This window comes from Vidua macroura, chromosome Z (genome assembly GCF_024509145.1).
Source record: "Vidua macroura isolate BioBank_ID:100142 chromosome Z, ASM2450914v1, whole genome shotgun sequence".
Taxonomy (NCBI): Eukaryota; Metazoa; Chordata; class Aves; order Passeriformes; family Viduidae; genus Vidua; species Vidua macroura.
Window position 1 is genome coordinate 23,453,826 of NC_071611.1, and position 19,825 is coordinate 23,473,650.

General features: G+C 41.1%; 1 protein-coding gene and 1 long non-coding RNA gene across 2 annotated transcripts; one reads left to right on the forward strand and one right to left on the reverse strand.

The window, feature by feature from the left end:
- Nucleotides 1-4,482: 4,482 nt before the first annotated feature.
- LOC128821936 (acrosin-like) lies at nt 4,483-7,171 on the reverse strand. Its single transcript, XM_054003358.1, has 5 exons — nt 7,060-7,171; nt 6,519-6,761; nt 5,921-6,186; nt 5,498-5,643; nt 4,483-5,018 (listed from the first exon to the last, which is right to left on the reverse strand). The coding sequence occupies exons 1-5, from the start codon at nt 7,143-7,145 to the stop codon at nt 4,665-4,667; spliced, it is 1,095 nt and encodes a 364-aa protein (XP_053859333.1). The 5' UTR covers nt 7,146-7,171; the 3' UTR covers nt 4,483-4,664.
- A 9,340-nt stretch (nt 7,172-16,511) lies between these two features.
- Nucleotides 16,512-18,036, forward strand: LOC128821929 (uncharacterized). The gene is made up of 3 exons (XR_008441277.1): nt 16,512-16,826; nt 16,928-16,947; nt 17,829-18,036. It is a non-coding gene; the product is annotated as an uncharacterized LOC128821929 (long non-coding RNA).
- Nucleotides 18,037-19,825: the final 1,789 nt, after the last annotated feature.

The following is a 19,825-nucleotide window of genomic DNA, read 5'->3' on the forward strand; positions in this document are numbered from 1 at the left end:
CCTTAGCATGAGGGTTCCCCCTTCTGTCCCAGGCTATTGCCCTCCCAGTGCCAGCTGCTTCAGTCATCCTTGGTGTTCCTTGCCTCCCTGCAACTCCCTCAGCTCCCTGCTGAGTCAATGCCATTCCAAGACTCTGGAGGCAGCTTGTCCAGCTACCCCCTAGAGACCCATTCCCTGGGTACTGGTACCCTGTTTTTCAGTGTTGGCATTTGCTTTCATTTTGGTTTGTGTTCCCAAAGAGCTATCATTGACTGAAATCACTCTGCAGCACCTGACTCCCTACTTGCTCCCTTCGCAGCACCTCCTAAACCCCAATGCTCACCCTTCTCTATCTTGTTGCCAAGACTTCAATCCTGGAAACAGGATTAATAAAAGTAGTGAAGATTAAATTGCTTAAATTTTGAGATTACAAATACCTCTTCTGATTACAACAAATACCTCTTCTGTTTCCCTAATGCCATTCCCTTTTGCTAGAAATGCACAAGGATTTTTTTAAAAAACATGTAAATATTTATTACTATTTGGATAGGAGGAAATGTGAAATGTTGAAAGTTCTAATCACATTCATAGAATCATAAAATGGCTTCGGTTGGAAGGGATCTAGTCTACTCCCACTTCCACTAGACCAGGTTGCTCAAAGGGTCATCCATCCTGGCCTTGAATGCTTCCAGGGATGGGACACCCACAGTTTCTCTGGGCAACCTGTTCCAGTGCCTCACCAACCTCACAGTAAAGAATTTCTTCCCAATGTCTCATCTAGACCTATCCGGTTTTAGTTTAAAGATGTTCCCCCCTTGATAATATTATATCACATCTCCTGTAATAAGCAAGGCTGCAATATCATACCTGCTGAGTTGTTAAGGTCCACCACTAGGAAATTTTCAGATGACACCAAGTTGGAGGGGAGTGTTGATCTGCTGGAGTATAGTAAGGCTCTGCAGAAGGACGTGGACAGACTGGATCGATGGGCCGAATCCAGCGATATGAGGTTTAACAAGACCAAGTGCCAGGTCTTGCACTTTGGCCACAACATCCCCAGGCAGAGCTCCAGGCTGGGGACAGAGTGGCTGGACAGTGGCCAAGCAGAAAGGAACCGGGGGATACAGACTGACAGCAGCTGAACATGAGCCAGCAGTGCCCAGGTGGCCAAGAAGGCCAATGGCATCCTGGCCTGTACCAGCAATAGTGTGGCCAGCAGGAGCAGGGCAGGGATTGTTCCCCTGTACTCAGCACTGTTGAGGCTGCACCTCAAATCCTGTCTCCAGGTCTTGGGCCCTCAGTTTAAGAAGGACATTGAGGTCCTGAAGCATGTCCAGAGAAGGTCAACAAGGTTGGTGACGGGTCTGGAGCACAGGTCCTATTAGAAGCAGCTGAGAGAGCTGAGGTTGTTTAGGAGGCTCAGGGGAGACCTCATCCCTCTCTACAACTTCCTGAAGGGAGGGTGTAGCCAGATGTGGGTTGGGCTCTTCTCTCAGGCGACCAGTGACAGGGTAAGAGGACAGAGTCTTATGTTGTGCCAGGGGAGGTTTAGGTTAGGGAGGGAGGAGGCATTTATTCACAGAAAGGGTGATTGGGAATTGGAATAGGCTGCCCAGGGATGTGGGGGAGTCACTGTCCATGGAGGTATTAAGGAAAGACTAGATGTGGCACTCAGTGCCATGGTCTAGTAGACAAAATGATGTTTGGTCATAGGTTGGACATGATGATCTCAAAGGTCTTTTCCAGCCTAGTTGATTCTGTGATTCTATGAAGATGGGAATAGAAAAGATAGTCATCAGGGACCATACCTGGAACCACTGTGCAAAGACATTCAAATTAATTACTGGACAGTAGAATACCGCATAGGATCCTGTTATTGGTAAAGATCCATCAGTAAGGAAACAAGGTCACTGTAGTTTTAGAAAAAGAAGCTAACATGAACAGCAGGACATTTCAGAAAGGAAAATGCATGTCAGTGCACAAGTGCTAAATACACTTTTTCAGTACAAGGAACATTTGATCCAGGAATACTTTTCATGTTATTATCTTGTTCTGTGCTAAATGAGAGTTTGTCATTTCAGAAATAAGACACTTTTCTTAAAAAAGTATCTCATTCTTGGTTTTTACTGTGAATTTCTTATCTCCTTACTCTAGGTCTTTATTCTTAACTGTTTATTTTTCTGGCTCCGTATCACCATTCACATGTCAACAGAGCACATTACTTCTCATCCCTGCCATTTGCTATGTGCCTGTACCAAAAGCACTGTAAACTTAGAGGCCTCTTTTGATACTGGTTATGCAGTGAAAGTATATAGGAATCTCAGATTGCAAATGTACCATGACACGAAATAGTCCGGTTCAAACTGCTTGGTTTTTGAGCATGTTTATTATCAGTGTGGGTTACTGAAGGATGTAGCACGTTTTGTTTCTTTGCAGTTTTTTTTCTTTAAAACATGGTAGTTTTGCACCTAAAACTAATCATATTTTAAGTTCCAGTTCTGCATTCTCACTGTTCACAGTTGCAAGAATAGGTAGTTCATGTATTGCATTTGTCCCAGTTTTGGCTGGGATTTTATTCTCAGTAGCTAGTGCTGTGTTTTGTTCTGCTGCTAAGTATATATACAACAATACCCTAGAAAGGCAGTTCAGAGACTTGTCCAAGAGCACAGGCAAATGTAGTGTGAGAGAAAAAAAAAAAAAAAATCTTACTGCACTCAAGCTTCCTCTTTAACCTTTCTTATGATTCAGGTCTGGTTGTTTAAATTAACAGTATTTAGTAGAGACCATGCTTGTAAGTAAGATTCCCTAAAGAAATTGGGGAAAGAATTAATTTTGAAAAAAGCTATAAAAGAACAGTGGATAAAGAAAATATCATTACTAACACATTGCCCAGGAGTTCAAATTACAACATTAAATTATAATTTGTAATTATATATTGTTCCTCATGTCCAACAGAAAGGCTATTATATAAATATATAAGAAAATATACTGTAGGGAACACATGAAAATCATCAAGCTGCAAGTGAATCTCTGGCAAGTGAATGATTTCTTAGCAGTTTTAGTCTGCAACTTACTGTTTAGTATAATTTCAAAAAAGAAGGTATGAAGTGTTGGCCATTATCTCCTGTGGTAATAAGATATCCTCAGAAAGATGTGCAGGACTGTTTATAGTGCAAATGCAGTTCCTTAGGGAAAATGCAGTCTGACATCATTCTTATTGCTATGGATTTTGCGTTATAGAGGCATCTCAGTGATACTGCTGGATGATGGTGGCTTATGGTTCCTCTGAATAGATTATTAGATTTTTTTTTTTCTGCTTGAAATTTTCCATCATTATACTGCAATAAAAATGTTGGAGCAATCATATCAGCCTGCTTTTGGAAAAGTGATTGTCATCGTGTTTTTCCACAACTCACACTGCCTGTATTTATGAGACTAAAAGGAAGGTGAGAGCTACTAAGAAATGCAAGCTCTTGAAAAGGTCTATGTCATAATTTTCCTAAAGGAATTTTCTTTCAGCAATGAAAATTCAGTGCTATTCAGCCCTATAGTTCCTCTATTACTCAGAGTTAATATTTTATTTAAGAACCACTAGTTATGATATCATTACCATAATAATGGCAATTTCTTACTCATTCTGCATTTAATAACAACAACAAGGAATTCTGAACGAGACTTCTTGAGATGGATAAACTTTGCCTGGCCAGTATGATAATTCATGTTTGGAAGTAACATCAGAGATGAGTCGTGTCTGTGATAGCTGATAGCTCTGAACTATTTGTTAGGTATAGCTCTGCTTCCTAAAGGATAAATTGTGTGTCTGTGCTTGTGTGCATTCCGAATAGCCAGGTACACTGACACAGAAACAGACACAGAGACTTACATAGTTACTGTGAACAACAAACCAGGTTGACATAGACTGAGCATTGCCTTTGCTAGCACCCAAGTATCCATAACCACCCTCTTTCATGACCATGAACACAGTCCAGTCCTTTTCTGTCTTTCTAGGTGATCTGGATTGAATGTTTTCTAGTGAAACATGAACACACCTTCACTCCCTGTATTCATAAGCACAGCATGTTGTTCAAATAACAGTATAGAAATTAATTAAAATTTATCCATGTACTGTCTGTGACTGGATGTCAAGTTCCTTACCCAGTCCTTGGTGCAAAGCTTGGGTCTTTCTATGAACCATGTCTCCATGAAGGAATCCACTTTTTCCCTAGTGCACTGTGCACAAACACAAACTTATCCCACCACTAGGCAGCCTAAGACACTTTAGATTTCTAAGTGCTGTTTCTAGGATCTCTAAGCCCCTCATTGCTCTGTGACCTGTCTTCCCTTCTACTGCACCCTTGCCCTCCTCTCTGACCAAGCAGAGTTTCAGTCCTTTGGACGACTCTTTTCTGTTGAGCCTGATGTCTGTCCTCAGCCTTATTTTGCGTGTACCAAGTGTGGAAGTCCTTGCCTGGCGTGGGAGACTGAATGCGACTGAAAACACCATTAACAGTAAAATCAGGCAACTTTATTTCCACAACTAAGTCAGATTCAGGATTTATGTGCACACAGAGGAGAAGCATGAGTGGGATAGGGCAGGCCTTAAACACTGAGGCTGCCTTTGGATCAGCCGGCATTGCCCCAGAAGAAAATGGTCATGGTCCACTGCAGCCTGCACTGGATCCTGTTCATCCTGCTTCTCTAGCCAGTTTTCTCCTTAAGACCTGAAGGAGCTCCTGCACCTGAGTAAAAAATTCCACCAGTTTCTGGAGTGAAAATGGGCAGGAGCTAAACCTGTCCAATGCTTTTGGTATTGGCCTTGGCTTCTGAGGTGGGGTTAGGGTGGTCATAGAATGTCTTGATGCCCTTCTGTCTGGCTGCGGGTCTATCTGGACCAGGATCCAATCATGGAAGTGCTGAACAGAGGTGTAGACTCCAGGCTGGTTTGTTCTTGCACAGCTTTTCCCCCAGCTGGCCACACCAACGAGCCAGAAGAAGGCAGCATTGTTGTCTTTGCACACCAGAGGACCACCACTGTCACCCTGCAGTGGAGCAAGAGAGGAATAAGGTAATACTGGGTAGCTGCTGTCAGCACTAGAGCTGTCTCCTTCTCTCTCACTGCCCTTGGCAGAGCTGTATTCCTGGTAGAGAAGGTCTCAGCTCAGGTGCTGGAGCCTCCAGAACCTTGGCTGGGAGCAGGTCAGGGGCTTGTACGGTAGGGCTGTCTCTCTGCACAATGATCCTGGATATGCAGAGGGTAGATGTTCCAGGGTTGGCATCTGGACCTCTGGACTGCCAAGAGCACTAGATGTGCTTTCTGGTGTAGTGCCAGGCCTCTGGGACAATGGGGGCACTGGGCAAGGACCTGCAAATGGGGAAGGGGAGGGGAGCCCTAACAGTGGTGGGCAGCTGGGGCTGGGAGGGTGACTGGCTGGACAAAGCAGGCCCTGGCCTGTGCTGGGTGGTGCTGCTCAGGCTGCCTGTGCTGCTGGGGGCTGAGTGTCTTGTCTCATGCTCCTACCTGGCAGGGGTCAATGCCACCCACTGAGTAACCAGCACATAGGTTTTGAGTGTGGATGGCCCCTGTGTACCAGAGGCTGCTGTTACAGAGGTGGACATCAATGAGGTGGACCTTAGCCTCCTGGAGGACATCACTTGGTCTTTGAGCTGTGAGCACAGGAAGAAATGAGCATACAGTAGTTCCTTGGCCATTCCCCTCCCTTGTTGGGAGGTGAAATCCTTCCCTAGGGCTTCCCTGGGAAATACCATGTTGCTCTGCTTTCCCCCTTCTGTCTGGCTTTGGGGTGTGGTCCAGGACTACTTCTCCAGAGGCAGACATCCTGCAGCCTGACTCTGTCTTTGGCCTCTGCTGTTGGGAAGCCCAACCCATCTCCCTTATGTGCCAAGTTTGTCTTCAGGGCATGTGTCCCTCTTGGCAACCCACCTTTTGCAGTGGTAGTACGCCAGCCAGCAATGTAACAGGTTTCCAGCTCTGACACTTTCAGTGTGAGGTCAGGCACACAACCCAACTGGATGTAGTGGCTGCACACGACAGGCTGGTCCAATTTCAGCAAGGCAATGTTGTTCCTCTCCTCACCAGGAATATAGTGTTCATGAACCCATAGCTGCTTAATCTGGCGCACTTGCACCTCAGGGCCCAGCTGAGTCAACCGAGTAGCCCCAGCCACCACATGCCACATGTTGGTGTTCCTAAGAAAGACATGGAGAAAGAGGTGAGAGGGAACAGAGCCATGTGCTGCAGAAGCACAAGAGTTCCCTGTCCTCTGCTTTGCAAGTCAGAGAAGAAAGCAGTGTGTATGGCTGCACTAGCATGACTTAGGCTTTGAGAATGTAAAACCTAGAGGCTTTTAGGAAGCAGTGGCAAGAACGCAGAGTGTTCTCTTGAGTAGTCTCCCAGTTGGGGTCTGCAGTGCACAGACATGGAGCATACTGCAGGGAGACAGAATGGAGTAGCCCATGGTGTTGCCAACATGATACCTGCTGGAGTAGTGGAGATATACCCATTCCCTGCTGCTCCCTACCTGGCATTGATGAAGCAGTGGGCGGCTGTGAGGACCCACTCTGTGCTGATGAGGGACCCTCCACAGATATGTCCTGTGCCTGGTTCCCAGGGATCCTGGATGCTGACAATCCCAGCCCAGGCTCCTGGCTGGACAGCTGTGCCACCAGTGATGTGCAGTTCGCCATAGTCTGGAGCCATGGGGTCGTAGTCATAAGCCATGGGGCCATAGGAAGCAGACATGGGCCAGAGACCACAGGTTCCTCTGTAAAGAGAAAGTTATTGCTTGATGGCTTGCTGCTGCTCAGGTTGAAGGTTAGCCAACTTCCCTCCCCACATGGCATTGTTTGCATGGACAGCAGAGCCAGGGAATCCCAGGTGGCGTGTGTCTGTCCAACCCTGTTTCTGATTGAGTCCCATATACAAGTTGTGCTGCAGCTTGGGTACTATCAAGGAACTGAAGCTCCTGCATGGGGCTCACAAAACTGTAGTGTGGCCAGAGGGGATAGGGAACACCCCTCAAATGTTGTCCAAACTACCTGCAAGAGCCTGAGGCCACTTACCCACAGGTGTCCCATGTGCTGAGCACAGACCTACACATGGCCAGTAGGACAAGGAGGCACAGCAAATTCATCACTGCCAGTGGCATGTATCAGCTGCAAGGAGTGAGGGCTCATTCAGTGCAGCTGCCAACTAATGCCTGCAGTCAGTACCTTTGGCCCCAGGGCTGATGTCACAGAGCAGCTGGTTCAGTGTTTTGGGTACAATGGCCTTCGGGGGTGTACAGTGGAGGGGCAACATAGAATCATAGAATCATAGACTTGTTTGCGTTGGAAGGGACTCTAAAGATTATCTAGTTTCAACTCCCCTGCCTAAATACCTTACTCTAGAGCAGGATGTTCGAAACCCTACCCCACCTGGCTTTGAACACTTCCAGGGATAGAAGAGCTTCTTTAGACAGCCTGTGCCAGTGCCTCACCAGCCATGAAAGTTCCAAGCAGGAAGGGAGGCAGAAGCTGGGACTGGACATTCCTGGCAGGCCCCAGTAAATGCTCTGCTGGTAGGATGAGGGTGTGCAGGCCTTGTAGCAAGTAGCAGCATTTGGTTTCCAGCACTGCCTGTTAAAAGCTCACAGGAATATACCGCATGGGGCATCACAACGTCTTTGAAAAGTTCACTGACACCCTGCTCTCTGTATCAGTTTCCCAACAGGTCCTTCCCAAAAAACATTCAACAGAGAGCAGTATGCATGTGTTTGGGTTGCTGAGGATCCAATCCAGTTACAGCTGTGGTGGGTAAGCAACAAAGTGTAACCCCAAGTGCAAGCCCAATAAAACAAATGGTCCCAGACAGTGCACAAAGCACAGTGAAACACAGATGCAGCACAGTCCATGCCAGCCATGCCAGCTGCAGTAACACCATCTGGCAGACTCCATGTCCTTGCTGTTTATGGCTTCTTTTGCTATTCTGGGCCCACACTGACAAGGACAGTTTTGGCATCTGATGTGTGTAGCCAAGGATGTGCAATTTGAAGTAGACAGGGAAGGATGGTCCTGCTCTCAGCCCCACATGCCAAACTCCATAGCTTTGGTAAATCCTGTAACAGTCTCATCTCATCAGTCTGGCTGCTACAGCCTTGTTCACCTGCTGGAGTGCAGGGCAGTCACAGTAGAGAAGCAGGAACCAGCCACATCTATTGAAGTTGCTGAGCAGAGCTAGGTCCCTGGAGGGGAGAAGCAGTGTCTCTCTTCTGGTGTCTTCTCACAGAAGCCACTTGTGCTGTTCTACCCTGTCTCCCTTTACAAGACTTGGCCACTTAAACCCAGTGCAAGGTTGCAGAGAAAAGCCATGTGAACACAACAGAGAGGTGGTCAAAAGGGCCTAGTGATGAGAAACCCAGTCTGGTTAACTTCTCAGGGAGAAGGTGAAACATCAGGAGCAGGAGCTTGGTACTAAAGGAGACTTCAGCCTGGCAAGAAATACTTCACAGGATCTAGCTGATGTTAGGTAAGCTCAAACAGAAGGCAAGATGAGGTTTGTTGTCTTGATTTTTTACCAGTAGGTGAAATTACTGTTAAGGAAGCTTGTGGAAGTAAGTCATGGACAAATAAATTTGAACCCTGCTGAGCACTATCCTTTTTTGGGTGAATAATTTTTCTGCTGGTTTACTTGAAAGAAGAGGGTAACATTTTCCCAAATGGTCTTGAGTTTTGGAGAGTACAACCCTACTCCAGGAGATCATTCCAAAGTAGGTGGCTCAGACAAGTGCAACTTCATGATTTTGTTTCAAAACTGTCCTGATGGCCCAGGTATGACTATTTCAGAAAGTCTACCCAGGCAGTTTCAAACTCAGGATTAGGCCATTTTGATTCCAGTCTGAGATGCAAATTCTGTTGAGGCACCACATAGATGCAAAGCACCCTAAGCCCACCCTTTGTAATACCTCACTAAGCCTTCTACCATAATTGGGTTCTTTGTGCAAGTACCACACGGTTCTCAAACATCTGCTTGGAAAGGTTTTGGAGGAAAAATATTTGAAAGGAATATAGTTAAACATGAGGATTGTTTTAAAAAAATCTCATTTTGGGATTTTTTTTTTTTTTGTTGCTCCTCTAAGTGTTAAAAGTTTGCTTCTTTAATGTTTCTGGAAGAGCCTATATTTTGCTCTTGTAAATGGTACTCACACAATGTTCTGTGTATCTATTTTGACAGGAGATACAAGAAGACATGAAAACAAATAGAAAAGTGGAACAATACATAGAGAAGGTAAAAAGATGAGGGAAAATGCAAGTACTTCAGTTTACAAGAAAATACCAAAGAGAAGTAAGGAAATGATTAATTGGAGATCAAAATATATTAAAATCACAGATTCTGAAGAGTTGGGAAGTATACCATAACGTTTCAATATTGACAAAAAAAGTCTTGTATTAAAAAGTAGTGTTTGTGTATTCCTTAATCTCCAGTAAGTGCAAAAAAAAAAAAAAAGTGATTTAATATACATTATTTGCCTTGCTTGACTGAACTGAACTGCAAGCATAAGAGTATGCCTTTTGTGAATCCATCTTCCAATTGTAAAGTTATTTGCAGAAGGGCCTGCACCTCAAATCAACAAGACATCTTCCTCTCTCTGATTCCTACCCTGGGCTCTGTAACTGTCAGTGCTGTGTGTGTGAGGGGTGAGTGATCCGCAGCACAGTTTGGTCCTGAGCAGGTGCAGACTGTGTTGGTTAGCCTGGATAAAAGGAAGCAAGGGAGACCCTACTGCTCTATTCAACTCCCTGAAAGGAGGCTGTAGTGAAGTGGGGAGTGGTCTCTTCTCCCAGGTAATAAGCAGTAGGACCAAGGGAGCCAGGTTACTCCAGGCAATGTCTAGGTTAGAAAAATTTCTTTACCAAAAGGCTTGTCAAGCTTTGGAACAGGCTGCCCAGGGAAGGGATTGAGTAGCCATCCCTGTATGTATTTAAAAACCACAAAAACATGATGCTTAGGGAACACGGCTTAGTGGTGGTCAGTGCTAGTACAGTATAGAAAAGATATGGAAAGGGGTAAAAGATCACTTGCAGTTACTGATGTCACTTGATATTCTCTGTTGTGCTCATTTGAATTCTTTCCTTAAGGATGTCTTCTAAGATATCTTTAAGACAGCCATCTGGACATCTTCCCTTTATGTAATTAGCATAGGACTAGTAATGCAGAATTTATCACTATTAAGGAATATTGCCAGAAGGGTTTAGACTAATTTATCCACTTTGAAAAAAGTTGTTATAGTTTAGGATTTGTATGATGATGTAACAATGATGACAGACATTCAAAGTTACCCTTTTTAAGCGCTTCCTGAAAAGTTAGAAGGCTTGACTATGGTTTTGTATCTAGACCACACTTCTGTGACAAGGAGATGAGCTTCCTTGCTGTTTCCCCTTTCCATTCCTCTTATGTTGCCTGGAAGTAAAGATACCTATGAAGCTTTTCAATTAATTGATAAGAGGGTAATGTGCAGGAAGAAGATTACTTCAAGCATGTATATTTTCATTTCAGATTTCATACTGGAAGTACTTAGAATATAGATCAAATGCACATTTGCATATTGATAGTACCAAAAATTTGGTTTTCCTCATTCTTTTGGTATAGGCTGACCTTTGTTTTCTTATTTGATATCAATAAAAATAACAGACCTGTAGAAGAGGTGCCCTCATCCCTGTTTTGATTTATACAAGGTCCACTCCCAATTCTGAAAAGCTTTATTACAAAAGTAGTTTAAGAGTGCCTCAGCCCTTCTTCCTATTTTCTGCTTGGTGTGTCTTGTTCTTTAAGAGGCATAGTGTGAAATGTCTCCATATGTCCATTCTAGGGGATAATGACACCTCAGTGCTGTATAGTGTGTCTGTGGAGAGGTAAAGTAAGATTAGGAAGGCTAAAATTTGGCCTTTTGGAAGGCAGAAGAAAGGGAAAGAATTGTTTAGCCACACTTCGCTCACCATTTACAGGTGCCATTTACAGTTAGGGTGCCTGGATTTGGTTGGGACACAGAAAAAAACTATTTTTCCCTGAACACTTTATGCGTTTCTAGGCACCAAAAATATTTTTATGGGATCAACCTGTGTAGCCTGTGCAGTGCAGCTGTGGATGAGTGTTTTCAACAACTTATTTTGGTAAGTTTGTATGTCTGGGATCTAATTTCTTGTTTTTCCCTCTCGCTCTCTCACTCTCTTCCCTAAATCCTACAGCTACAGTACCCCTTGTTTAACAGGGAACAGTGGATGTTGAATAAAGAGCCAGGAATTAACTCCACAAGTTAACAGAGCTGCTGGAAAAAGCTAACTACTGTATGTAATAATTCTGGTTTTGCTGTTGACACAGATGCCTAGAGATACGAACACATTGGGAATCAGAGAATCAGAATTTGTTTAGATTGGAAAATACCTTTAAGATCATCATGTCCAATCATGAACCAGGCACAGCCAAGTCCACCACTAAACCATGTCCATAAGTGTTACATCTATATGAATTTTAAATCCCTCCAGTAATGGTAACTCAAACACTTTCCTGGACAGCTTGTTCCAATGCTTGGCCACTTTTTCTGTGAAAAAATTTTTCTTAATATCCAATCTAAACCTCCCCATGAGAACTTGAGGTTATTTTCTCTTGTCAAGTCACTTGTTACCTGGGAGAAGAGACTGACCCCCACCTGGCTACAGCCTCCTTTCAGGCAGTTGTAGGGATAAGATCCCTCCAAGCCTCCTTTTCTCTAGGCTAAACAGCCCCAGCTCCCTCAGCTGCTCCTCATGAGACTTGTATTCAGAACACTTTACAAGTCTATTCTTCTCTGGACACACTCCAACACCTCAATGCCTTGCTTGTACTGAGGGGCCCAAAACTGAACACATGATTCAAGGTGTGGTCTCACCAATGCCGAGTACAGGGAGACAATCCCTGCCCTGCTCCTGCTGGCCACGCTATTGCTGGTACAGGCCAGGATGCCATTGGCTTCCTTGGCCACCTGGGCACTGCTGGCTCATGTTCAGCTGCTGTCACCAGCACCCCCAGGGCCTTTTCCTGTGGGCAGTTCCGCAGCCACTCTGCCCCAGCCTGTGGCACTGCCTGGGGTTGTTGTGACCCCAGGGCAGGACCCAGCACTGGGCCATGTTGAACCTCACACCACTGGCCTCCAGCAGATCAACACTCCCACCCAGCATGGTGTTGTCTCTGAGCTGAGTGAGGGTGCCACAGTGAACAACTGTCTTCCTAACATGCAACTAGCTTCCCTCATTGTTTCTAGTCTCTTAAACAAGTGACTTGACCTTGATTTTCCCCTTGCCATCCATAAATGAAAAGAGAAAGAAGCCAAATGAGCAGGTTTCTGTATAATAAAACAACCCTTTTTAATACAGAAATATCCTTTTTTTTTTTTTTTTTTTTTTTTTTGTCACTTGGATTTAGCACCCACCTGTATTCACCTTTCTTATTGGTAAAAACCTTGGGGGGACCTAGTTAGGAAGAATGTGGGAAAAAAAAATCTTTCTTACCACTCTGGGGAAAAAAACCAACCTATACTGGCTATCTTTAGGCAAAGTAGTTTAAGTAGCATACCACCTGCTATTGCATGGAGACCCTAAAACCTGTCCAGAAATCTGGCAAGACCATCAGATTACTGATGTGACCTTCTGCACTCAGCTGCTTTTGATACTGGAAATGCATAAGAGAAAACACTCATTTTTAAAAATAAATTTCAGTCTAACTTTGACTGTAGAATGGCCATTCTGACTCTCTGGCTTTCAGTTAGAGAATGGAGTAATCCCTAGGACTGCAGCATAATTTGCATCCTGAATAAGTACATGTTTGGCTTTGATTTCTCAACTGAGATTCTTTTTCCATTTAAGACCAGAAATTAATTTCTCAATAAAAGCAATTATAATATAATTAAATTGTTGCTTCTTTTAAAAAATCACACATCTCCTTGCTTCACCCTTATTCTGTAGCTAGATATTAATTATTAATGGATTAACTTGGGACAATGTGATACAAGATTTTACATTAAGTTTGCTTTACTTAAAAACTAGTTTGTGAGCAAGGATAGATTAGGATTACGACATGATTAAGGAATGAAAAATTAAGTGAAAAGATTTCATTTGCTGGCTGAGCACTCCTACCTTTTTTCTTGGGGACAACTTATATTATGTAATTTTGCTTTCTATATTTCAATTAGTTTTCAAGTATTTCCATACTGTCTTAGCTCAACTTACCCAAATGAGCATTGCAGAAGAGGGCACTAAAATGTGTTTCTCTTATAATAAACAAAGCAACCTCTAAGCCAAAGAAACCCACTGTTTATTTTCTCTGAGTGATTTATTTCTGGACAAAAGTTATTGTTTCTTGCCTGAATAGAACAGTCTTTGATAGATGTGTAAAATATGCATCAGGTATATCAGTGATTTTTGGAACTAACATGTTTATATATGAGTGCTGATTTTATGGTATGTTTCTGCAAGAGGGGTGATGTTTATCAGTAAGTTCTGAAATGCACTTATGTTAATTTGCGTTGATAATTGCCTTTTATTAGTCTTTGAAATTAGAACTGTCAAGAATTCATAATAGTACATACATTAAAATAAAATGGGCATATGGGGATTTGTATTTAGTTTAATAGCTGATAGTAACGTTTTTAATATTAAAAAAGGAACCAGAGACTCTGCATCAGTTATAACAGTTGAGAAAATGGCAGACTTTTAAGAACTGACTCAAACTATCTACTGAGAAGGCCTGCATTTTGGAGTAGGCAATTGTTAATCAGCAATTCTTTCACCTGTCTACGACTCTGGGAGTTCTTTATCGTAACATTTTGAAATCTCAGTCAATTTGTCTCCCCATAATACCTGAGCAACCCCTTTTTTGCACTTATAGACCCTTTCAGTATATTATAGAAATATCTCTTGGAAGAGAAAACTAAGAATAGGACCACCTTGGTGAGTGTTATTTAAATATGAAACTTCAATTGTGAATAATTATGTTTCACATTAAAGACAAACTTTCATTTCCCATGATTTCCTGATTTGTTGAAGTTTCCTGAGTGGTAAGAGGAGAGAGAAATTAGTATTCTCTGTTCTATCATTGCAAAAGAAGATGAACTCTCAATTTTTCTAGGTAAGAAATGCTTTTGACTAATATTCACCATTGTAGAGTGGTCAGCTGTTGTAGAACAGGAAATAAAGCCCACATACTGTAGAAGTATGTAGAAGTAAGTTTCTGACCTTATTATTACAGTTACAGTTCATTGTATATGTGCAGGCATTGTTATTTTGTATTAGCACTCGTTACTTATATGTAAAAATTCTATTTAGGCTTTGTGACAAAGAGCAAAAGACAAGAGTTTTATATAACTTCAGTAATGATTTAGTGCTGTGACAAAATAGTTGACATTTACTTACTCGAACTAATGTGTACTTAAATCCTTTACTGTTTCCTTTCGTTATGCATGACTGGAGGAATCAGCAGTATGCCGAGATGCACTCTACCAAGTAGTATATTGGCGTTGGAAATGAAGAACATTCCTTTCTGTTTTAAATGCAAAGAGAGGAAAAAAATCTACCTGCTGCAATCCATTCCAGCTGAGCAGGGACCTTAATTAGGTGTTTACAGCAGAATATTTTGGAAGAAAAGCTGTTAATTAGAGATCAAAAAAGCAGGAGGAAGGAGCCATCAATTCTTCCAAAAGAAGAAGAAGAAGAAGAAGAAAAAAAGAGGATTTGTAAGTAAAACAGGCTGCGCTCTGTTCTCATTCTTATGCTGTATTTAGCATAAAAATATGCAAATACAGCTGGTGGAATTTTTTTTCCTAAAAGTACCCATGAAAAAACACATTAATTGTTTCCTGTTTTGTATTTTTGACTCAGATCTATATGAAAATTCCACAGTAATGCTACAAAACAAATTTCCATGGAGTCTGATGAAAATTAAGTAATTTTCATCAGCATATCAAAAGTGCAGCACTAAAAAATATAAAATTCCTTAGATTTGACCTGTGACATTGACAGTGCCTAGCTTTCTTATGTTTTTGGTTTGGCTAATACTGGTTTCAAGACTAAAAGCTTTTTGTGAAGATAATTATAAGCAAGTTTACTGGTTTCCTAAAATCTCTGTTCTCATTCTCAGCATCCATTGCATGAGTGACTTTAAAGATGATACAAGTCTATTTATTTACAAGCAAAATAAACTTCTAGTAAGTTTTGAAGCAACAAAAGTAGAAATCACTTTAAGAGTGCTACCACTTTTTTGTAAGAAAGCACCAAGTAAATTGTTCAAGTTGTGTGTTACATCTAGAAATACCCTAAGTTATATGAAGTGGTATTCTCGTTTGAAAATTGAAGGTAAAGGATAACTGTATGTTTTCATAGTTGCTAGCCAATTAACCATGTTGAGTTCAATAATGTTGACACTGTTCTTATATACATTAGCTCTTAGAGTGCTCGGTTGTGAAATCCTGCCACAGGACATAACCATATTTAACAGGCTTTCCTTGTGAGGCTTCATTAACGTTTTTTTTAGTTGATTCTTCTCCATTCAGCCCCTGCCCTCCCATAACAATTACCAGAATGCTGAAAGAAAAAGCAAAGGCAAAGAATACTTCCCAAAAGAAAAAAAAAAAACAAAAAGTCTTATTCAATAGCAAGAGATAACTTTCTGAGCATTTGTAAGGCTTTAAAAAATTACAGGTTTTAAACTAGGACATGTTGATTCCTGTGCATGGTGGGACATTCTGCCAACACATGTGGCCTGACTCTCTTCTATGCCACTGTTTGAAAGTCTCCCAGATGCAAATATTTACCTCTGTACTACATGGATGGATAGTAGGGAAGGGGCAGTTCTGGACATTTTTTTTCTGATTTAAAAGAACTCCTGACTAATTTTACAGCATAAGGTAAAAAGATTGGACTTCACCAGACAGTGAAACCTTTCACTTCTGTGAAGACAATGGTCTGAGAAGTTATACTGAAGAGCAAAAGAAAGCCTCTGCCTTTGCAAAGTAAACGACAGTGGATTTGGCAGCATTTCATACTTGCTTGCCCAGCTGCAAATCAAAATGAAAATACTTACAATCCAAATTTGAAATAATGTTGTTTTTTTTTTTTTAACAAATCCAGTAATACCACAGAGAACTGATTTTCTGGCTTTATTCCAATTATATTTTTCTGACATATGTTGGCCAAGTGTTGTGCTTGCACTTTCAATTTCATAATACTCTTTATTAAATACTAAAAGGCTGCCAATAGCTTTTGGTAAAATACAGAGTAAAAAAAAAAACTATATTGGAATTTATTAAGTTTACTTAGTTCAGCTAGTGCTGTAAGCTGTAGAATTGTATATTTTTATTAGAAGCATTTTATTCTTTCATCCATTTATAGGTATGGATAGAATATATCATAATACCGCATCTGAAAACAGAGGTTCCTAATAGACCTACTGGTGTTGTATAAAATCAGTTTGCAGCTGTGCATCACTGTATGTGAGTTACATGAGAAGGGATTATTATCCTTCCAGCTCTTTTTTTAAATCTGAAATTTAGACTGCACTAACATTTAAACTTGAATTGAACCAGATTCAGTTTTATTCCTGAGAGTTCATTTGATAGAGAAAGAACCATTTCTTTGTGTTTGTCTTTACTGTTTTACAGTAAGCTCGCATAGGTTCACTAGTCTTACTTTTTAAAATACTCTTACCAATATTCTAGGTTATTGAATAAAACCCACATCATGTTCATGATGTGAATGTAACACATCAGAAGATCTTTGAGCAGTATGCAGCATTTGTGCTTTAAACATTCAGCACCTGTTTCCAGGTACTTCCCTGCCTGAGGATAATCCTGTGGGTCATTATTAAACACTGCAATTTTCTCTCAATGGACTCAGCAATTTGGTTCATTTTGCGACATGAACCTAGAGTCATCTTGCATACTCTTTGTAAGTGTTCTGAGATTTCTCTATGCCTATAGAAGTTTAACAGAACATATCTGTAAATTCCCCCCAGCATAGCATGATTAAAAATTACAAGATATGTGTGTCTTTCACCTTTTCTGTAGCTCTGTGAGAAGTATTGATAGTGCAAACTATATAAGTATCTATTTTTCACTTGTGTACCTAGCAAATGAAGAAATCTATAGAGCTGTAGAACAGATTTTAAGATCTCTCTCCATGTAATGTCATCCACAAGCATATAGTGACTTTTATATATGTATGCCTCATTCTGAACAAATGAGCTACAGTCAAATCAGAAATGCAGATATAATTTTAATACCAAAAACATAACTGCAATGTTGCCTCTAGCAAAATACAACCAGCCTTTAGCATTCCACATGCTGTTGAAAGGCTGGTTTGAATGAAAAGTCCCAGGAAAACAGACCCTCCTCCTCTGAGGAAGTTGCATGCTGCTCAAAATAATTAAGAAACAGCTGTAGTTTCAGAGATTTTTCTCCAAGTCAATGGCCATTTGCAGATATTTAAAGATAGTTTATGACATTATGGAAATTAGTCCCTAAAACTGTGGGAATTGTAAATGGCTAGAGCTTCCTGGGTGAGGCCATGAAACCACTGAAGGAAGCATCAGACAATGACTGGCTTGTTATTTCTAGTAGCATTTAATACTGCAGGTGAGAGATTTCTAGTATAAAATGAAGTTGGCACAACAAACACCTGCTTTGTTACACAGTTAAAAAAAAAACTATTTAATGTGGGGTGCTGTCTCTGAATTATAACAGAAATCATCATTCTACCCTGCACAAGCAGTGGAATGAGATTTCTGATGCAATGTCACGTAGTTGATTATTTATCCTTTCTAAATTTAGTCTGTACAGGGATTGGTGGTTTGAGGCCTGTAGGAGAAGGCAACTAATCCAGGAACATCTGAATCCAAACACCAGGCAGCCATTGTTCAGTTCTCAAGAGTCTGGAAAGTTTCCCTTGCCAATAATGAAAGGAGTACATGAAATCTGAATTCAGCTGAGAGATTTGTTTTATCTCCTATTGACCTGCATGTCTGTCTTGATCTCACATTTCAGTCTCAAACCTCTTCTAAAAGTATCTGTACACTTACTTTCTATGGGGGAAAACCTTACATTGTGAATTTTGTGTGACAATTTCACATCTTTTTAAGAAAGTAAGTAAATGGGAGGGAGGAAAACAACAGCAGCAGACAGCACTGTCAGGTAGGATCCATGGTCATGTAGTAGGTTCATCTTCAAGAAATTACAGCCGTAAGAAATGCTTTTTGTAGCTTATCTTATCAAGTGCATATGGTTGATATTTTTTACATTCACCCAGACAGATACATTTAAATTTTTGTAAGCAATGATATATATACATAGCAGTTCATGGTAAGTTGCATTTTCAGTAGCATCCATTTTGAATGTCTGTCTCTATGAACTGGTATTAGACTATTCTGTCCTTAGGAATAGTATAGGAAATCAATGTGTTTACTATTAATGTAGCGGTTGCTAAGAGAACCAGTGATTTACTGCATGTTGCGTGTGCTAGATCCACAGAATTCATTGCAATAATTATGACAACTGTGATATCAAAAAGCAACTTTGATGCATCTGGATCTAATTGCAGTGAAACAACTATGTTGGTGTTAATTTGCTTAACTAAATTTCTACATGTTGTGCTTGCTTCTTTTTTTTTAAGATTAAAAAAAAAAAAAAAAAAAAAAACAACTGAAAAAAGAGAGAGGGGGAAAAAGGCATTTAGAGGTTGGAAGAATAAGTCTCCAGACTGCATGCATTTTATTCTTCCTTAAGTCCTGGCGTGTGAGATAACATGTTTCTACGTTTTGTAATTAGAAAACACACATGTTTACAAATGTGCATTGATCAAATGGGAACTGAAACTGGGGAAAGATGCACTGTCATGGTGTAGCTGGAGAGTCAGCAGGATAGAGAACAACAGTTCAACAGTGGAGTAAGGCAGAAAAATTACTTTATTGCTAATAAAGCACCCAAGAGGGTATTGAATACCAGTTAACTGTTCAGGTTCAGCTCACCAGGTTGAACCCACACTGACTTTAGTGACACTCAGATGCACATGTTTACAGAAGAAAAAATGTAAAGTCAAGAAAACAAAGAAAAGGGAGTGGGAAGTATAAAAATATCTTTCTTACAGTGGCCCCTCCCCAGATTAGCCATTTCTCAGGCATGTCATCTCACAACACTAAATGGAGACTTCAGCCTAATTTTGCTGAGACTTCAGTATGTTTTTACAGGTTTTAGATGTTCCTCATGTAACTGGTTAGTCTGTAATCAGATATCCAACGGATCACGATTCCAAACTACTGCCAACAAAGCATTGCCCAATGGAATGTAAGATAGTAAATCTTATGTTTAATGGCCACTGAACAAAAGTCAGTGTTAAGCTTTTACTCTGAATTGCTATTTTTAATTTTTTTCTACAGTAAACATTTGTGAGTATCTGTGAAGAAATCCCAATCTTTGGCATTTCTTCAGTGGTGCAAGGGGAAGCAGAGACTTGTTTTCAGAGTTATGGGTAGTTCTCTATGCTGAGGTGATATAGCTAACACTACAGAGATCCTCAAATGTACATTAATCAAAACTTTATTAAAAGCATTAATAAAGGAGGTATTACCACAAAGCATGAAATACACCCAAGTTCGGGAAATAGCACAGAACTGAACATGGCACTTCCTCTAAAATAAAATCACACAAAATCCCAACAGAAAAAAAAAAAAAAATCCTATGCTAGTAAGTACCTCTTGAGAGGAGGAACATGTGGTGACCAGTGACAGGATCTGAGGGAACGGCCTTAAGTTGTGTTAGGGGAGGTCTAGGTT

Bases quoted from the DNA above. Each gene is read 5' to 3' on its own strand.
- LOC128821936 (XM_054003358.1), bottom strand. From the start codon at position 7,145: ATGCCACTGGCAGTGATGAATTTGCTGTGCCTCCTTGTCCTACTGGCC. The intron at 6,762-7,059 runs GTAAGTGGCCTC...TTCTCTTTACAG, and splicing joins AGCACATGGGACACCTGTGG to AGGAACCTGTGGTCTCTGGC. The intron at 6,187-6,518 runs GTAGGGAGCAGC...TGTCTTTCTTAG, and splicing joins CACTGCTTCATCAATGCCAG to GAACACCAACATGTGGCATG.